The sequence below is a fragment of the Ranitomeya variabilis genome, chromosome 8 (genome assembly GCF_051348905.1).
Source record: "Ranitomeya variabilis isolate aRanVar5 chromosome 8, aRanVar5.hap1, whole genome shotgun sequence".
In the NCBI taxonomy this organism is placed as follows: domain Eukaryota; kingdom Metazoa; phylum Chordata; class Amphibia; order Anura; family Dendrobatidae; genus Ranitomeya; species Ranitomeya variabilis.
The window spans coordinates 162,496,658-162,515,628 of record NC_135239.1 but is presented as its reverse complement, the minus strand read 5'-3'; the positions used below and the strand labels follow the sequence as shown (position 1 = coordinate 162,515,628).

At 43.2% G+C, this 18,971-nt stretch overlaps 1 protein-coding gene across 1 annotated transcript in view; it reads right to left on the bottom strand.

Moving 5' to 3' along the window:
• CSNK1E (casein kinase 1 epsilon) overlaps positions 1–10,528 on the bottom strand; it is a 58,729-nt gene extending 48,201 nt beyond the window's left edge. Inside the window, exon 1 of the mRNA XM_077276987.1 lies at positions 10,359–10,528. Coding sequence (XP_077133102.1) covers positions 10,359–10,473 — 115 coding nt within the window. The 5' untranslated portion in view covers positions 10,474–10,528. The remainder of the gene's footprint in view (positions 1–10,358) is intronic.
• Between the last annotated feature and the right edge of the window lie 8,443 nt (positions 10,529–18,971).

Below are 18,971 nucleotides of genomic sequence, written 5' to 3'. Positions count from 1 at the left end.
TCTAGGACTGGGTGAAAAATGCAGATGTGGCGATGTGTTTCTCTTCCATTTTCCACTGATTGTAAGCCAAAACCAGGAGTGGAACAAATACTGAGGTAAAAAACGTAAATACTCAAAGTGTGCATGTGGCCTACGACTAAAGACAGCCATTCAAGCAAAGAACTTTATTACCAAAAGATATGTACAGAGATAGAAAGTGAACATCTGAGGGGCAACATCAGGCACGCATATGGTAAACGTTTCAACCAAGAGTGGACGTGTTGAAAGAAGTCAACTGGAAGAAACTAACGGAGCCAAAACAGATCATAGAAAGAATACACCGAGCACTTCTACAAGGACGACTCGTTGATACTGGAAACGATACAGAGCTTAACATCCTGAATGACAAAGTTGTTGCTACGATAAAGCTTCTGTCAAAAATCAAAGCGCCTGGATGTGACAATATTCCAATAAAGCTAGTGAAGTCTTCTGAAGCAGCGGTTGATGTTGTCACACACCCGTGCCAACAGATATGGACAACAGGTAAATGGCCCAATGACTGGACAAAAATCGGTGTTTATTCCTATTCCAGAAGGAGGGAGATGATACTGACTGTGGCAACTATCAGACTATGGTGCTCACACCTTATGCAAGCAAAATACTACTGAAGAAGATCCAACCAAGATGGTTACAGCCTTACTTTGACAAAGAGCTGCCAAAGGAACAAGCAGGATTCAGAAAAGACAGATGAACAAAAGATGTGATTGCTAACATTAGATGGGTAATGGAAAAGGCCAAAATACAACAAGGAGATCTATTTTGGTTTCATTGAGTACAACAAAACCTTCGACTGTGTTGATCACCAAAAACTTTAAAAAACCATGAAGGATATGGATGCTGCTCTGAACCATCTGATCAGCCTCATTAGGAACCTTTACATCGACCAAGAAGTGACTGTCCAAACGGAACATGGCGACAAGGCATGGTTCAAAGTAGAGCGAGGCATCAGACAAGGCTGCATCCTGTTCACCATTTCTCTTCAATTTATATGCAGAGGCTATTTTCAGGAAGCCTGGACTTGCCGAAAAAGAAGAAGGAATCAATATTGCTGGGCGAATCAACAATCTTAAATATGCAGACGATACAACATTGATAACAACGAGACCAGAAGGAGTGTCAAGATGGAAAGCTCAAATACGGGACTGCAACTCAATACAAAGAAGATAAAAATATTGCCTACTGCCAGGTACGACCAGAACTCATCTGAGATGGATGGTGACGGACTGGAAGTAGTAAAGGATTTCATCCTACTCAAATCGATAACTCAAGATGCAGTGACAAGACTGGAAGTTAATAGGGGAATAGCTATGAGCAATCAACACTTAAGTCACTGGACGAGGTCTTCAAATCAAGGAACTGCACTCACAGCTTGTACATTGTCTAGTCTTTTCTGCAGTAACATATGGATGTGAAAGCTGGACGATAAAGAAGCAAGACAAAAGAAGAACTGACACCTTGGCAATGTGGTGCTGGAGAAGAATGTTGTCAATGTCATGGATGGCAAGAAGAACAAATCAATCTTGGAATAAAACAATCCAGACATATCACTTGGAGCAAGGATCACCAAGCTTGATAAAATCAAGATAATGCTGGAGCTGACGGCCTTTGAATAAATAAGTAATTTACCAGAGATCCATAGACCAGCAAAAGTTCAAAATGGAAAGTTAACAGTGTAAAAGCCAAAGATACGATTGCAAAGGGGAGGGGGGTCCTGAAAACTGACATAGGTCTACAGACATTACTAAGAGAGGAACAAAAAATATTTCACCTACGGCAACTTGGTGAAAACCACCATTTGCCTGGCAACCGGAACACAGTTCACAACAAAGTCCAGTTCTTGACTGGTCAGGCAGGTTAGCGGTAGCTGCAAGTTATGCAATTGTCATCACATACAATACAAATGAATCTAAAGTAACCATCACAGTAAATAGAGACAACTAAATGATAAACAGGGTAAGAAAAGACAAAACAGACAGCAATTAGCTAATATCTATCCATTTACACCGACAGGAAAAAGCACAGCACCCTCTGTCATTTACTGGAACCTAATAGTATTATCTTGGGAGTGGAGAAAAGAGCAAAAAGAAAAAGAAGCTATGGTAAGCTAAACAGAATTGCTGCAATAAAAGCAGCATATGCTGATACATGCGCTCCACATTTCCCAAGGGGAGTCGAAACATTTTTTAAACATAATATATGGATAGATTTTAGCCCCTTTTCAGGAAAAACAAAATAAAATGGCAGTAAAAAGCACATTTCCATTTGTCCAAGTAGGCGCAATCATCTGTGAGAACACCAGGAGCTGCGAATCAGAACTACAGCGAGCAACGTATGCCAAGATTGTTGGTACAATGCACCAAAACCGAACCACAGCGCTGGTGACCTTGAAAATTAAAATCTGACTGCCTCTTTTGTGGTTATACTGACATTTCCTGAACAAGGATATCCATGAAAACCCTAAGGCTAAGTTCACACTAGGCGTATTGTGTTTTATTAATGCAAAGTTTCAGCTGTGTTTTACAGTACCAGTTATGTCTATGAGATTTCAGAAATCTCACGCACACACCTTGTTTTTTGTGTCATCAATATTTTGTGCTTTGTATGGTTTTTTGCACAATGGAGCATGTCACGTTCATGTTTTTTTTGCTTTGTTTTTCACCCATTGGTATGAATGGGTGGTGAAAAAAAACACGCAGGTATAGGTTTTGCTTCGTTTTTTTGTGCCAAAACCTGAGATTCTATAGAGTAGGATTTTTTTTTCCCCAACACTAAACTTTATCAGCATCCACAAGAGAAATCTAGCATGGCAAAAACAGCAAAAAAAAAAAAAAAAAATGCATAAAAACATGCAAAACCTGCTTTTTTCTGCATATTCTTTCCTGCCAACAGATCACGTTTTGCTACTGAAAAAAAATGCCTGGTGTGAACTTACCCTTAGAAATAAGATTTAAATTGAAGACAACTTATACCTTTTGCATCCAGGTTGTGCCCAGCATTTGACACTAGCACAAGTTAAAGGTTGATTTTATACACTTTTGCTTCTTAAAAATATAGCTTTTCATGTGTGTTTTAGAGCAGAAGCAGATTTAAAAGAAATGGGTAATAACAAGGAACGACTAATAGGCTGTGTGCACACGTTGCAGATTTCCTGCAGAACTGCAGCGTTTTTTTCCGCGCAGAAACGCTGCAGATCTGCAAGTAATTTACAGTACAATGTAAATCAATGGCAAAAAAAAAAATGCGGTGCGGAAAAATCTGCACGGAAAACACAGCAGATTAAAAAAAGGAGCATGTCAATTATTTTGTGCAGATCTGCAGCGTTTCTGCACCCATTCCATTACAGAAATCCGCAGGAGTAAAAAAAACGCATGAAATTCGCACAGAATCCGCAGTTAGGGTATGTGCACACGTAGATGGAACCCCTGCAGACTTTTCCGCACCTGTTTTGAGGAATCCGCAGTTTTACAGCAGATTTTATGCGGTTTTTATGCGGATTCCTATAATGGAGCAGGTGTAAACCGCTGCAGAATCCGCACAAAGAATGAACATGCTGCGGAACAAACAACGCAATGTTTCCGCCCGTTTTTTTTTGTTTTTTTTTCCATAGGTTTACATGGTACTGTAAACTCATGGAAAACAGCTGCGAATCTGCAGCGTCAAAACCGCTGCGGATCCGCAGCAAAAATCCGCAACGTGTGCACATACCCTCCGCAGGAAAACCGCACAAAATCCGCAAAAAAACGCATCAAATCTGCACCTGCGTTTTCAGCCAAGAGATGCAGAATCCGCACAGAAAATTCCAAAGGCAAATCTGCAAAGTGTGCACATACCCATATACGTTGGTTTTAAATACCTGCATAAAAAATGCAGTTATGTTTTTTAACAAAAGACTGAAACCGCACGAAGTACATGTCCGCCATAACTTTTTCAAGCAGATTCCGAAGAGGAAACCACCAAAAATACCTATAGGATAAAACACTCAAAACAATGAACATGGGCATTGCTAGGTTAATACGGCCCGCTCTGCATAGGTTTAGTCTTTCAAAAGGATTCAGCTTTCTAAAAACACCAAGGTAAAAAAAAAAGTGACTGTCCATTCTTCAGGAGTTTTTCGCTGCTAAGACGCTCTGTGCATTACAATAGGGGTAAAAAAAAAAAAAAAAAAAGGTTGAAAGACTCCCGGATGTCTTTTTAGCGTGTTTTGCCATAGCTTTTCCTGGAAAAAAAATGCTAGTGGTTTCTCCATTATTCAATGGCGTTGTGGGAAAAAAATAAAAATATATAAGATGCCAGAGGCCAAAAACCATTGGAGAACAAAAAATTGCTCAAAAAACGACCATATAAAAAAACAAAACAAAACAACACACAACACAGAAAACAAACAAGCTTCCTTAGATGTAGTCTGCTTGAAAAACCCAGCGAGTTCACCGGAGTTAAAGATATTGGCCCCGGCTACACTACGATTTTCTGTAGCGCTATTGATTGATTTTAACTATTTAGGGAGCGCTGCAGTCCAAAGTAATACACTGAGTTGTATGCAATGGGGTGGACTGCTACTTAATAGTCAAAGTCAATTATTAGCACTACAAAAAAAAAAAAAAAAAGGGAGCAGTGTAGCCCAGGCCTTAATAATTTCCACATATGGTATTTTATTTAGACTTTGTTCACATCTGAGTTGGAGGCTTAGTGTTGCAGATTATCAATTTATAACAGCGTACGCAAAATTTGACAAAGCTATTCGGCTACTGATCGCATCCAGCATGAGCCAGATCCACCCCTGGAGGAAGATATGAGCAGAGTTTATACGTTCCTACGTGCGGAAACTGAGTTCTGTTACTTTTGTTTAACGTCAGCACCAAAATATGCAATAACAATCGACTAGGATTATTTTTCTATTTTTTTTTTTTATTTTGTGATGCATTTTTGGTGATTTGATGCTGCATTTAATTAAATGCTTTTTAAGTGCAAAAAAATACAGCGAAAAGAAAAAAAAAATCAACATTTATGCTACATGGGAACATGGCTTTTAAAAAAAAAAAAAAAGAAGAAGAGCTTAGAGACCGAAGCTTGCCTTTTAGTGCATAGGACTGTCGGTGCCACAGGCTGTAGAAGAAATGCACAACAATTTTCTGACTCTTATATAAAAAGTTCTATCAACCAGAAGAACAAGAGTGAACAGCAGCTCCAAAGATTGTAGTATTATAATTGAAACAACGCACACCTACTGATGTAGACACAAAAATGGTCACAGGCAGTAGCCCATATTCCCACCATACATTAATGACATTTAAAGGGGTTATCCAGGACTATTTTTCTTCTTCTTCTGGGTCTAGTAACTAGCAGGCAGGTGTGTGTTCTTCCCACCACTGACCACTGTCAGCCAAGAGCTGTCACAGCCCCGCAGACGCCCCTGTCGGAGACTCCGTGGGTTCTACTGACGTCACGTCAACAGAGCAGCTGCTTCTCTTCCTCTCTACCGATGGCGCGAGACTGCAGATGTCATGCCGATAGACAGCCAGCTCCCTGGTGTCTTACTGAGGGAAGCCGGTTGTCAATCAGCATGACATCGGCAGGGACGTCCCATCAATAGAGCAAAGCAGAAGAGGAACAGCTGCTCTGAGGGCGTGAAGCGGCGGCGGCCTGGGACGGCTCTGAACCAGCGCAGGGCAGAACAGACCGGTAGTTGGCAAGTAACTGCCTGTAAGTTCTTAGGCTCATAGTAAAAAAAAATAAAATAAATAAATTATTCCCGGATAACCCGTTTAATAGGAATTTCAATCTAGATCCTTACTCCTCTCTCCCCAGTGGAAACACATGAATGCTTGGCAGAACGTTCACATTCAAAGGAAGTTTCAAAACATGAACTATTCAGACCCGTTTGGTCATTTCTTAAACTTACCATTTGAGGCAGCCTTGCCAAATGTTTGGACATACACATGCAGCAATGCTATGGTGTCTTTAAATGTACCAATTTGAGCCCATCATTGTATCTTATGAAGGTCCACTCATTAATATAAAAGGTCACTCAGTCATTTTGATCACCGGCTTTTTTTTTTTTTTTTTTTTTTAACACACTAGTGTATAACATTAAATGAGCGAAATGTTCGTTCACCGATTCTCTACTCTTCTAAATGTACAAGTCCGTGCCGTGCAACTGATAGGACATTCCAACTCGGCATGCCCGCTCCTGCCGTCAGGAGGCTCCTAAACACACATGGGCAGCCAGTCTCACCAAAATTGGCGGTTTTGGATGAATTTAACTTATATGGGGCCATGAGAGAACCGTACTCCCAAAATTAGCGACTTATTGAAAGACTCAGCAGAAAACTATATATATCCTGAATATTTGAAGTAAACATGTCACAATGACATTCGAAGCCTGGATTATCGCTTTCACACAAATGACAATTTTTCAGAAGTTGCAACCCATTGCAGACAATACCAATAGAGGGAAAAAAATAATTACTACTGTCTTCTACCCGACACTTCTCCATCAACCTGACAAGTCGGCTCAGGTTTTATTTTAGAGTATAAGATGGGGGTGGTTTATATGCGGCAATGCATCAAGTGGTTAAGAATTAACTATCTGTAGGTTTTATGTTCTTGAAAAGCTATTGACTTTGTAAAAAGATCATGTAACCACAACAGATAAACAATACACATGACACTGTTAGAAACTGCAATGGGAAATTAAGCTACCATACTACTAATAAAGAGAACCTGTCATCAGTTGGTTTTTTTTGTTTTTGTTTTTTTAAATACCACAAGCTAATGTCATCTATGTAAAAACGCTATAATATTAATTAAATCCATATCCCTCTCTATTTTCTCTCTTTTAGAAATCCATGTTTCCATTTTAGAGAAATCCATCATCCAATTTTTTATGCATTTATGCAAATGAGCCACAAGTGCAGTGGAGGCCGGCGCTGCACTCACAGCTCTCCTGCCTGTTCCCTCACCACTGGCTGCCTCCTTTCAGTAACTGACAGGTCACTCTTTCAGTGGTGTCATTCCCTGGGGCGGTTTATGCACAGTTCATCAGGACCTTATTGCGCATGCACCACTCTGATAAATGACTGTGCTTGTGCTAGATCTCGGTAAGAGAAGATAGGTCTATGGAACAAAAGTGACTTGTCAGTCCAGTACTAACAGGAGGCAGGCAACGGTCGGGAAATAAGGAATATACATGGATTTCTCTACAATGGAAACACAGATTTCTAACATTATAGCGACTTTACATAGATGAGAGTTTGCAGTATAAAAACCTAATGATGGGTTTCCTTTAAAAGGACTGTCAGCACAGAGTGACTTCAAACCAAGCACAGGCGCTCGGTGCACCCTTGGTGTAGCCAAACATAAGTACACCTTCCCACCTACTTGTTTTCCCTCTATCTACCCCGTTTTCTGAGTGAGTTTTGTACCTTAGTATCTGTAAGGCTTCGTTGCCCAGCTCCGTGTGCTCATCCATATAGCGGACAGGTGCGGAAGCTGCACATCAGAACAGACTAGTGCATGGTGCATTTTTCCCACAAGGCTAACGTTTCTCCTGGCGCTGTCCATTGTGCACAATGCTTGTGTGAACTGAGCCTCATAGAGGCAGCCTGCTTCCATGTTGTACTGCTGGAGTAGCAGCGCAGCTCAGGCTGCCATAAAATGACGTTCTGGGAACTTGACTTCCCTGCAGCTTCCTTGCTTTATTATGTGATCGATCCGGCTCATTAGGGGCAGTGATTTCAGACACAGAGGTAAATTAGGGACATGCTGGTAAGAGTGTAATAAACAGCAGAGACAACCAGGCCGGAAAACGGAAGAATCTTACGTCACATGACCCAGGGTCCTTGCGATCAGAAATATGATTATACAACAAAACCTTCACAAACTTGTCTATGCTTAGATTTTCTTATTGATTGAAAAGGAATCTCCAGTGAATGGCTTCATTGTATTTGTGCATGAAAGACTCAGGACTGATACTTCGCAACCCAGGCCATGACATGTGCACACTTCCAAATGGCAATGCTTTCCACTTAAAGGGCTAAATCACATAGCAATTACTACTATGGTGCAGTATAGTGCATGTCACTGCCGACACTCAGCACTGGAGCACGAATAATTGTATCCATTGGTTTTGATCCAATATAGCTAGGCAGGTCCAACAGCGGACAGTCTAAATTAATTCACCTTTATACATCTTGTGTAGTGATGAGCGAACGTGCTTGGATAAGGTGTTATCTGAGCATGCTCATGTCCTAACGGCGTGCTCGAAAAATCATCCTCAACACATGCAAGAATTGCCTAACAGACAGACAATCCCAACATGTGTTGCGTCTAACGGCCGCGAGAGATTAAGCCGCAAGGACTCGAACATATTTCTCGAGCACGCCAAAGACACTCCATTAGCACACAAGCATGCTCAGATAACACCTTATCCCAGCACATTTGCTTAACCCTAATTTATTGGGTCCTTGACCCAAAACCCTACTAAAAATATCTGACAAGTGACAAGATAAATGGACTGTATTCCAGTGATGAGTGGGGTCTCAGAACATTGATTTTTACACTACGATAGTAGGATGGAGGGGCAGAGGTGGTTGTCCAAGCCATGTACTAAAATGTCCCAAAAGGAGCACATACCTTCTTGATAGGTGCGGTCATAACTTGTATGCTAAAACCAAGATTGTAATAATATGAATAAAAATTTAACAAAGATAAATCTATAAATATTTACACACACCTGTCAACTGTGTGTTCACTGGCCAATAAACAAAATACTGACGCTGATCCTTTACACAAACAAAATGCTGACGGTGACTTCTCATAATTTTAATATAACGGCACGTGTCGTTTTGCTATGTGAATTGGACACAGAACTGAAATTAAAGTAATCTTAAAATTATTGGATGGTAAATCACCGCAAAGAAGAATGTAGATCCTATACGAGGCACGATTTATGGGATACAACCAGAAGTGGTAAAAATGATATAACGTATCGCGGCTTCCATGGAATTAAAAAACTAATGCGTGTGTGTATATAAAGATATAATAATAAAAATATAAATTTATATATATTATATATATCTCACACAGACAATAAAACACAGAGAGCACTGCATCACCCGAGTCACAGAACACACTAATATAATTGTAGGGTGGGCGACGCTGATTGAATACCCCGGGTATCAGTATCCGGAGCTCTGTGCATTGTATGGAGGACTCAGTATCTGTTTACAAGCGGTTTCTCATAGCGAGCTACAATACTTCCTCATTCGCAGACACTATAGAGATTTTGGAAACATCTTGTATACAAAAATTCAATAAATCCAAGAAGAGCGAAACCTAGAGGTTTTTCTCAGCCATACCAAGCACGATACATTGTAACCCGGGCGCCCATGTATACACAGCCTGCACATATATATCCCTATAACTGGAGCATGACAAGTGGAGACTATTCCTAACAGCAGAAATGATTCCAGCCTGAGCCAGCCCCAGGACCAGGAGGCAGGAGAGTGAATAACACTGGGGATTATGTAATGTTCTGCCTTCCTAATAAGTCCCTGCATGGAATTGTCAGATCTTGCTCAGAATAAACAGCCCACAATTCAGATCAGCAATGTATTATCTGTATTTTCTGGCCAGCAGAGAACAAAGGGGGTGGGCTCTGCATTTTTTTTTCCAGGCCTTCACCCCACCCTTTGAATACAGAACATAGTCAATGATATATTGCAGTGGAGATATTGGGGGGGGGGTCATCCTAGCACCCCTTTACTATGACATGCCCTCCAGCCCCATAGCCTCCATGTTATGTAATAGGTTATGGACCTACTGGAAATAGCAGTAATTCATCACAAATGGAAATTCAATTAGCCTTCAAAAATAAAATGTATCCATTAAATGTACAGAGAACAGATACATGGCCCAGCGGCAGCCCCCCCAGCGGTACCCCAATGTCATATAGCAGGACCTCTGCTAAAATAATCGATGCCCCCCTACCAATCAGCCAAACAGGAATTAATAGAGGTATAAACTAATCATTAACATCACAGCATAAGAGCGAGGACTTTATACAAGTAAAACCCCCCCAATGCCCCTAATATTCAGTGGTGTCTGTGCTGTATTACACCCATCCCCCAGCAGTGCACAGAAAACAAGCTCTAGGGGTACTGCGTTTCCCCCTTCATTTCAGCCCTAAAAACACAACCAACCCCCAAAATATTGCTATGTGTGGAGTGCTGGGGGTCCCCTGTGTCTGCTCCTCGGGGTGTCATGTCAGGCAGGGGCTGCAGGGGGGAGGATGACGAGGGATTGTGGGGCGCTGCGCTCACCTGCGGTGCTGCGTCTCGCTGCTGCCTCTCTCCTTCCCCTTCCGTCTGTGAGCTGCTGTCTCCACTCTCGGCCACTCTCATTGAATCCGATTGCCAAACCCAGCGCTGATGTCATCCGGAGAAACTTAAAGGGACAACACCCCTTTGTTTAATAGATGTCAGTCCATCTCCTACTGACTCATCCTGGAGCAGCAGCCTCAGTATATGCAGGGCAACTAGCAGCCGGGCCGGGCCAGAAATGGATAGTGTTATGTATGTACAGTATGTGTGTGCATGTGTATGACTATGTATATATGTGTGTATGTATAGTATTATGTATGTGTGCACATGCGTGTGTATGACTATGTGTATGTATAGTATTACATATGTGTGTACATGCATGTGTATGAATATATATATGTGTGTGTGTATGTATACTGTTATTTATGTGTATGTATTGTATTATGTATGTGTATATATGCATGTATAGTATTATGCAAATTGGGACTTCAGAGAAAAAGAGTACTTGATCTCTATAGCGCCACCTGTTGGAAGTAGTGATCCTATTATGTATGTCTGTACATGCATGCATGTGTGTATATATGTGTATGTATAGTATTATGTATGTGTGTATGTATATATGAGTATGTATATTATTACTTATGTGTGTACATGCATGCGTGTGTATGTATATATGTATATATATATATATACACATATATATATATATACATACACTCACTGGCCACTTTATTAGGTACACCTGTCCAACTTCTTGTTAACACTTAATTTCTAATCAGCCAATCACATGGCGGCAACTCAGTGCATTTAGGCATGTAGACCATACCTCCCAACCGTCCCGATTTCAGCGTGACAGTCCCGCTTTGGCACCGGGGTCCCGCTGTCCCGCTTCGGGCATTTAAAATCCCGAATTTGCGGCCGCCGGTGAAGCCCCGCCCACTTCCGGGACGTAGAGAGAGCCCGATTAGTACCCGCTGTTCGTTCCATTCCCTGGGACTGCGTTGTAGCCACGCCCCCTTGAGTTGCCTCACCACCCGCCTCCGGCTTCCTCCTCAACTATAGACGTGGGCGGACTCTGAGGACAGAGCGGCAGCACCCGGACTGGTTTCTGGCACGGGGGCAGAGTTGTGAGACACTCCGTGTCTGTGTGACCGCGGGAGCAGCGAGCGGATCTCCAGACTGTAAGTGAATGTATGTGTCTCTCCCCCTCTCCATGCAGCGCTGCCCTGCTGCGGTTACAGCAGAGACTCTGACAGCATAGGAGGACTGACAAACTAAACTTTGTCTCCCCATGGTGCGCGCACCCCGCTCCCACTCTCCCCCTGGTACCCATCCATCGGATTCTCCACCAACCTGGTGCAGCACCCCTTACATTCTATGGGGGCTGCCACCTGCCTGCGTTACATTCTATGGGGGCTGCCACCTGCCTGCGTTACATTCTATGGGGGCTGCCACCTGCCTGCGTTACATTCTATGGGGGCTGCCACCTGCCTGCGTTACATTCTATGGGGGCTGTGCAGCATTATATTCTATGGGGCTGTGCTGTATTACATTCTATGGGGACTGAGCTGTAATGCTGGATACAGCAGTCAGCGGCGCAGCTGGATGACACCATTCAGCGCCGTGGGAGTGGAAGCTGCCGGCTGCTGCGAGGGAGCGCGGTGAAAGGTGTTTGTGTGTACTGATGGAGAAGGCAATGATGGGGGTGGGGTAACCATGTGTGGCCATTATACTGCACCCAGCATTGTGTGGGGCCATTATACTGTACCCAGCATTGTGTGGCCATTATACTATACCCAGCATCGTGTGGGGCCATTATACTGTACAAAGCATCATGTGGCGCCATTATACTGTATGGACCATCACGTGGGGCAAGTATACTGTACGCAGCATCATGTGGGGCCATTATACAGTATGGAGCATAATGTGGCCAATGGCCATTGTACAGTATGGAGCGTCGTGTGTGGCCATATTTTTTTGTTCATAATTATTGTTAACGAAACATTGTGATCAGAAGTGCTAAATGGGTGTGGTTGGGGCGTGGCTAGTTGTGAAATGGGTGTGGCCTAAAATTTGCCGCGGCGCGCTACGCGCGCCGCTGACTTTGTCCCTCTTTCCCTTCCCCTAAAGTTGGGAGGTATGATGTAGACATGGTCAAGACAATCTCCTGCAGTTCAAACCGAGCATCAGTATGGGGAAGAAAGGTGATTTGAGTGCCTTTGAACGTGGCATGGTTGTTGGTGCCAGAAGGGCTGGTCTGAGTATTTCAGAAACTGCTGATCTACTGGGATTTTCACGCACAACCATCTCTAGGGTTTACAGAGAATGGTCCGAAAAAGAAAAAAAATCCAGTGAGCGGCAGTTCTGTGGGCGGAAATGCCTTGTTGATGCCAGAGGTCAGAGGAGAATGGGCAGACTGGTTCGAGCTGATAGAAAGGCAACAGTGACTCAAATCGCCACCCGTTACAACCAAGGTAGGCCTAAGAGCATCTCTGAACGCACAGTGCGTCGAACTTTCAGGCAGATGGGCTACAGCAGCAGAAGACCACACCGGGTACCACTCCTTTCAGCTAAGAACAGGAAACTGAGGCTACAATTTGCACAAGCTCATCGAAATTGGACAGTAGAAGATTGGAAAAACGTTGCTTGGTCTGATGAGTCTCGATTTCTGCTGCGACATTCGGATGGTAGGGTCAGAATTTGGCGTAAACAACATGAAATCTTTGGGATGTGGTGGAACGGGAGATTCGCATCAGGGATGTGCAGCCGACAAATCTGCGGCAACTGTGTGATGCCATCATGTCAATATGGACCAAAATCTCTGAGGAATGCTTCCAGCACCTTGTTGAATCTATGCCACGAAGAATTGAGGCAGTTCTGAAGGCAAAAGGGGGTCCAACCCGTTACTAGCATGGTGTACCTAATAAAGTGGCCAGTGAGTGTATATATATATATATATATATATATATATATATATATATATATATATATACAGCTCTGGGGCAAAAATTAAGAGACCGCTGCATAATGTTCAGTTTGTCTGATTTTTCTCTTTATAGGTATATTTTTGAGTAAAATGTAATATTTTTAAATTCTATAAACTATTGACAACATGTCTCCGAATTTCAAAGCAATACATTTTATATTTTTTTCTGAAAAGGAGAAATGGTCAAAATTACCAAAAAAACGATGCTGTCAGACCTCAAATAATGCAAAGAAAACAAGAAAACAACAATACTAATGTTTTAACTCAGGAAGAGTTTAGAAATCAATGTTTTGTGGAATAAACATGATTTTTAATCACAGCTTTCATGTGTCTTGGCATGCTTTCCACCAGTCTTTCACACTGCTCCTGGGGCAAAAATTTAAGCAGTTCTTCTTTGTTTGATGGCTTGTGACTATCCATCCTCCTCTTGATTACATTCCAGAGGTTTTCAATGGGGTTCAGGTCTGGAGATTGGGCTGCCCATGACAGGGTTTAATTTTTGCCAGAGCTCTATATGCATGTATAGTATTATGTATGGCTCGACATGCATGTGTCTATATATGTGTATGTATAGTATTATATGTGTACATGCGCGTGTGTGTGTGTGTGTATATATATATATATATATATATATATATATATATATATATATACAGTTGTGCTCAAAAGTTTACACACCCCAGCAGAATTGTTGCTTTCTTGACATTTTTCAGAGAATATGAATGGTAACACCACAACGTTTTCTCCACTCATAGTTAGTGGTTGGATGAAGCCATTTATTATCAAACTACTGTGTTTTCTCTTTTTAAATCATAATGACAACCCAAAATATACAAATGATTCTGATCAAAAGTTCACATACCCTGGTAATTTTGGCCTGATAACATGCACAGAAGTTGACACAAATGGATTTGAATGGCTACTAAAGGTAACATCCTCACCTGTGACCTGTTTGTTTGTAATAAGTGTGTGTGCATAAAAGCTGAGTGAGCTTCTGGGATCCAGACAGACTCTTGCATCTTTCATCCAGCCACTGACATTTCTGGATTGTGAGTAATGGGGAAAGCAAAAGAATTGTCAACAGGTCTATGGGAAAAGGTAGCTGAACTGTATAAAACAGGAAAGGGATATAAAAAGATATACAAGGAATTGATAACTCCAGTCAGCAGCATTCAAACTGTGATTAACAAATGGAAAATTAGAGGTTCTGTAAAAACAAAACCATGGTCAGGTAGACCAACAGAAATTTCATCCACAACTGCCAGGAAAATTGTTCGGGATGCAAAGAAAAACCGACAAATAACATCAGCTGAAATACTGGACTCTCTGAAAACTAGCGGTGTGGCTGTTTTAAAGGGAACCTGTCACCCCCAAAATTGATGGTGAGGTAAGCTCACCATCATCTGGGGGCTTATCTACGGCATTCTGTAATGCTGTAGATAAGCCCCCGATGTTACCTGAAAGAGGAGAAAAAGACGTTAGATTATACTCACCCAGGGGCGGTCCCACTGAGGTCCGGGTCCGATGGGTGTCTCAGGTCCGGTCGGGGCCTCCCATCTTCATTCCATGACGTCCTCTTCTGGTCTTCACGCCACGGCTGTGGCGCAGGTGTACTTTGTCTGCCTTGTTGAGGGCAGAGCAAAGTACTGCAGTGCGCAGGCGCCGGGCCTCTCTGACCTGTCCCTGCGCACTGCAGTACTTTGCTCTGCCCTCAACAGGGCAGACAAAGTACGCCTGCACCGCAGCTGCGGCATGAAGACCAGAAGAGGACATCATGGAATGAAGATGGGAGGCACCGGACCGGACCTGAGACACCCATCGGACCCAGACCGCAGCGGGACCACCCCTGGGTGAGTATAATCTAACCTCTTTTTCTCCTTTTCGGTAACATCGGGGGCTTATCTACAGCATTACAGAATGCTGTAGATAAGCCCCTGATGACGGTGAGCTTACCTCACCATCGATTTTGGGGGTGACAGGTTCCCTTTAAGATGCACAATAAGGAGGCACTTGAAGAAAAATGGGCTGCATGGTCAAGTCGTCAGAAGAAAGCCATTACTGCACAAATGCCACAAAGTATCTTGCCTACAATACGCAAAACAGCACAGAGACAAGCCTCAAAACTTCTGGAATAAGGTAATTTGAAGTGATGAGACAGAATTAAACTTATTGGCCACAACCATAAACGTTACATTTGGAGAAAGGTCAACAAGGCCTATAATGAAATGAACACCGTTCCTACTGTAAAGCACGGAGGTGGATTGCTGATGTTTTGGGGATGTGTGAGCTATAAAGGTACAGGAAACTTGGTCAAACTTGACGGAAAGATGAATGCAGCACGTTATCAGCAAATACTGCTACTCATAAGATGTACTTGGACGTTCCAACACGACAACGATCCAAAACACAAGGCCAAGTCCACCTGTCATTAGCTACAGCAGAACAAAGTGAAGGTTCTGGAGTGGCCGTTTCAGTCTCCTGACCTCAATATCAGTGTTCCACTCTCAAGTGTGTAGTTCATGCTAGACAGCCCAAGAATTTACAGGAACTGGAGGATTTGCCAAGAAGAGTGGGCAGCTTTACCATCTGAGAAAATAAAGAACCTAATCCACAACTACCACAAAAGACTTCAAGCTGTCATTGATGTTAGAGGGGGCAATACACGGTATTAAAGGGAACCTGTCCCCTGAATTTGGTGGGACCTTTTTTTGGTCCGATGGGTGGTGTTTTCGGGTGTTTTATTCACCCCTTCCTTTCCCGCTGGCTGCACGCTGGCCGCAATATTGGCTTGAAGTTAATTCGCTGTCCTCCATAGAACACGCCTGCGCAAGGCAATCTTGCCTTGCGCACGCGCAGTATGCTTTGCCCAACTGCGGGCAAAGCCGAAAAGCCATTAGTGCGCATGCGCCAGTGCACTATGTCCCGAAACACAGCGAAAAACCTCCGGGACATAGTGCGCTGGCACATGCGCACTAATGCTTTTCGGCTTGAACTTGCTTAAACCATGGAGAGATCGGGAATCACTGGAAGCTCCTTGCCTGGGGGGCCGATCTTGAAGCCAAAGTGGAGGAGATCACCATTGCAGAGACACTAACACGGGCCCAGAAGCAACAATGTTGGGAACAATTGCAGCAGAATAGTGACATCTTCTCATAGTTGCCAGGCATTACACAGGTGATGTAGCATGATGTGATACCAGAGTCTCATGTAAGGATGACCCTCAAGCCCTATAGGATTCCCAAAGCACACCAGGAGATAATATCAAAGGAGGTTAAGAGAATGCTAGACCTTGGTGTGATAGATGAGTCAAAAAGTGGATGGTTGAGTCCCATCGTCCTCATGCCGAAGCCCGATGGCAAGTGGTGGTTTTGTAATAACTACCGCAGGCTGAATAAGGTGTCCAGTTTTGATGCGTATCTGATGCCCTGCACAGATTGAGCGACTGGGGTCTGTTAGGTTCATTACAACCCTCGACCTGATAAAGGGGTACTGGTAGATCCCCATGTCCTGGATTGCCAAGGAGTAGAGGGCCTTCTCGACGACTGAAGGGTGATTCCAGTACACCAGAATTCCCTTTGGACTGCAGGGTGCCCCAGGTACCTTCCAGAGGGCGATAGATCTTGGCTCCACATAAGAAGTATGCCGCAGCGTACCTTGATGACATTGTCGTCTTCAGCTCAAAGGTACAGGCGATCCTGGATCAGTTAAGAAAAGCTGGGTTTACTATAAATCCAAAAAAGTGTGCCATAAGGAAGGAGGAGGCCAAGTACTTAGGCTACATCGTCGGGAGAGGTAAAATCAATCCACAGTTAAGCAAGATTGAGGGAATACAGAAGTGGCCGCAACCGCTCTCCAAGAAGCAAGTGAGGGTGTTTCTTGGAATTGTTGGATATTATTGGCAGTTTATCTCAAATTTTGCCATAATTAATGCACCATTAACGCATCTCAAGGCATCAAATCAACGATGGTGAAATGGACTGCTGACACAGAGGTGGCATTTCAGGAGCTTAAGCGGACTCTGTGCAACCATCCGGTTCTGGTCGCACCAGACTTTAGCAAAGAATTTGTGGTCCAGACAGATGCTTCAGAAGTCGGGTTGCAAGTTGTACTGTCTCAGTAAATAAATGAAAAAGAGCATTCCATCCTGTATCTGAGCCGGAAACTCTCTTCCTGCGAGAAAAACTATGTGATTGTTGAGAATAAGGGCTTAGCCATAAAGTGGGCAGTGGATACACTGAAATATTACCTGCCAGGTCAAAAGTTCAAACTAGTGTCAGACCATGCCCCTCTGAGATGGTTAAGAGAAATAGAAGGGTAAGAATGCCCGGGTGGCTAGGTAGTTCTTAGAGCTTCAAGAGATCAGTTTTCATGTAGAGCATTTTGGAGATGGAAATTTCATTCTCCAGCAGGATCTGGCACCTGTCCACACTGCCAAAAGTACCAATACCTGGTTTAAAAGCAACAGTATCACTGTGCTTGATTGGCCAGCAAACTCACCTAACCTTAACCCCTTAGAGAATCTATGTGGTATTGTCAAGAGGAAGATGAGAGACGCCAGACCCAGACCCAACAATGCAGACGAGCGGAAGGCTGCTATCAAAGCAACCTGGGCTTCCATAGCACCTCAGCAGTGCCACAGGCTGATCGCCTCCATGCCACGCCGCATTGAGGCAGTAATTGATGCAAAAAGAGCCCCGACCAAGTATTGAGTGCATTTACTGAACATACATTTCAGTAGGGCAACATTTCGGATTTTAAAATAATTTTTCAAACTGGTGTTATAAAGTGTTTTAATTTACTGAGATAATTAGTTTTGGGTTTTCATTGGTTGTAAGCCATAATCATTAACATAAATAAACACTAGAAATAGATCACTCTGTGTGTAATGACTCTATATAATATAGGAGTTTCACTTTTTGTATTGAAGAACTGAAATAAATTAACTGTTTGATATTCTAATTTTGTGAGAAGCATCTGTATCTCTATATTTGCACATCTAACTCTTAAACATCTGTTATTTGTATTCTGTATTCTATTCTGGTACTTGTCACATGGATGGCACTCCGCAACACGAAGACTGGCAACTCTAACCTCGGGTAAATGGACCTGCTCCGTATAACATGCGACCTGCTGTTCACCATGTCTCTCACGGATTCTGCGGTCCATTCGTATGGCCTCAGTCTTGGCCTCCATCAGAGAACAAGGGTTGTCATGGAGGACAAGAGCATCCTTGAGTGTCTCGGAAAGGCCTCTTTGGAACTGACACCTGAGACACCACTAGAGGCACTGCCGGCAGAAAACTCCAAATGTACCAGGTACTTGTCAACTGGTACCAAACGGAGGCTCTCTTGGACTCAGGGAGCTTAGTGACTCTGGTCCATGGGTCCCTTATTGCAGGTGACAACCCCAATGGACGGGAAGAGGGGGTGGTGTGTATACATGGAGAATTTCCGAGAGTACCCAACTGCGGAGGTTTCTTTTTCCACACCGTGTGGAGAAATAAATATGGTGGGAGTGGTAAAGACCCTTCCATATGGGACTGTGTTGGGAAGAGACTTGCCCCTATTCTGGTCCCTGTGGGAAACCAGTGTTAACCCTCCCAAGGTAAATGTTATTCCGGGAACGAA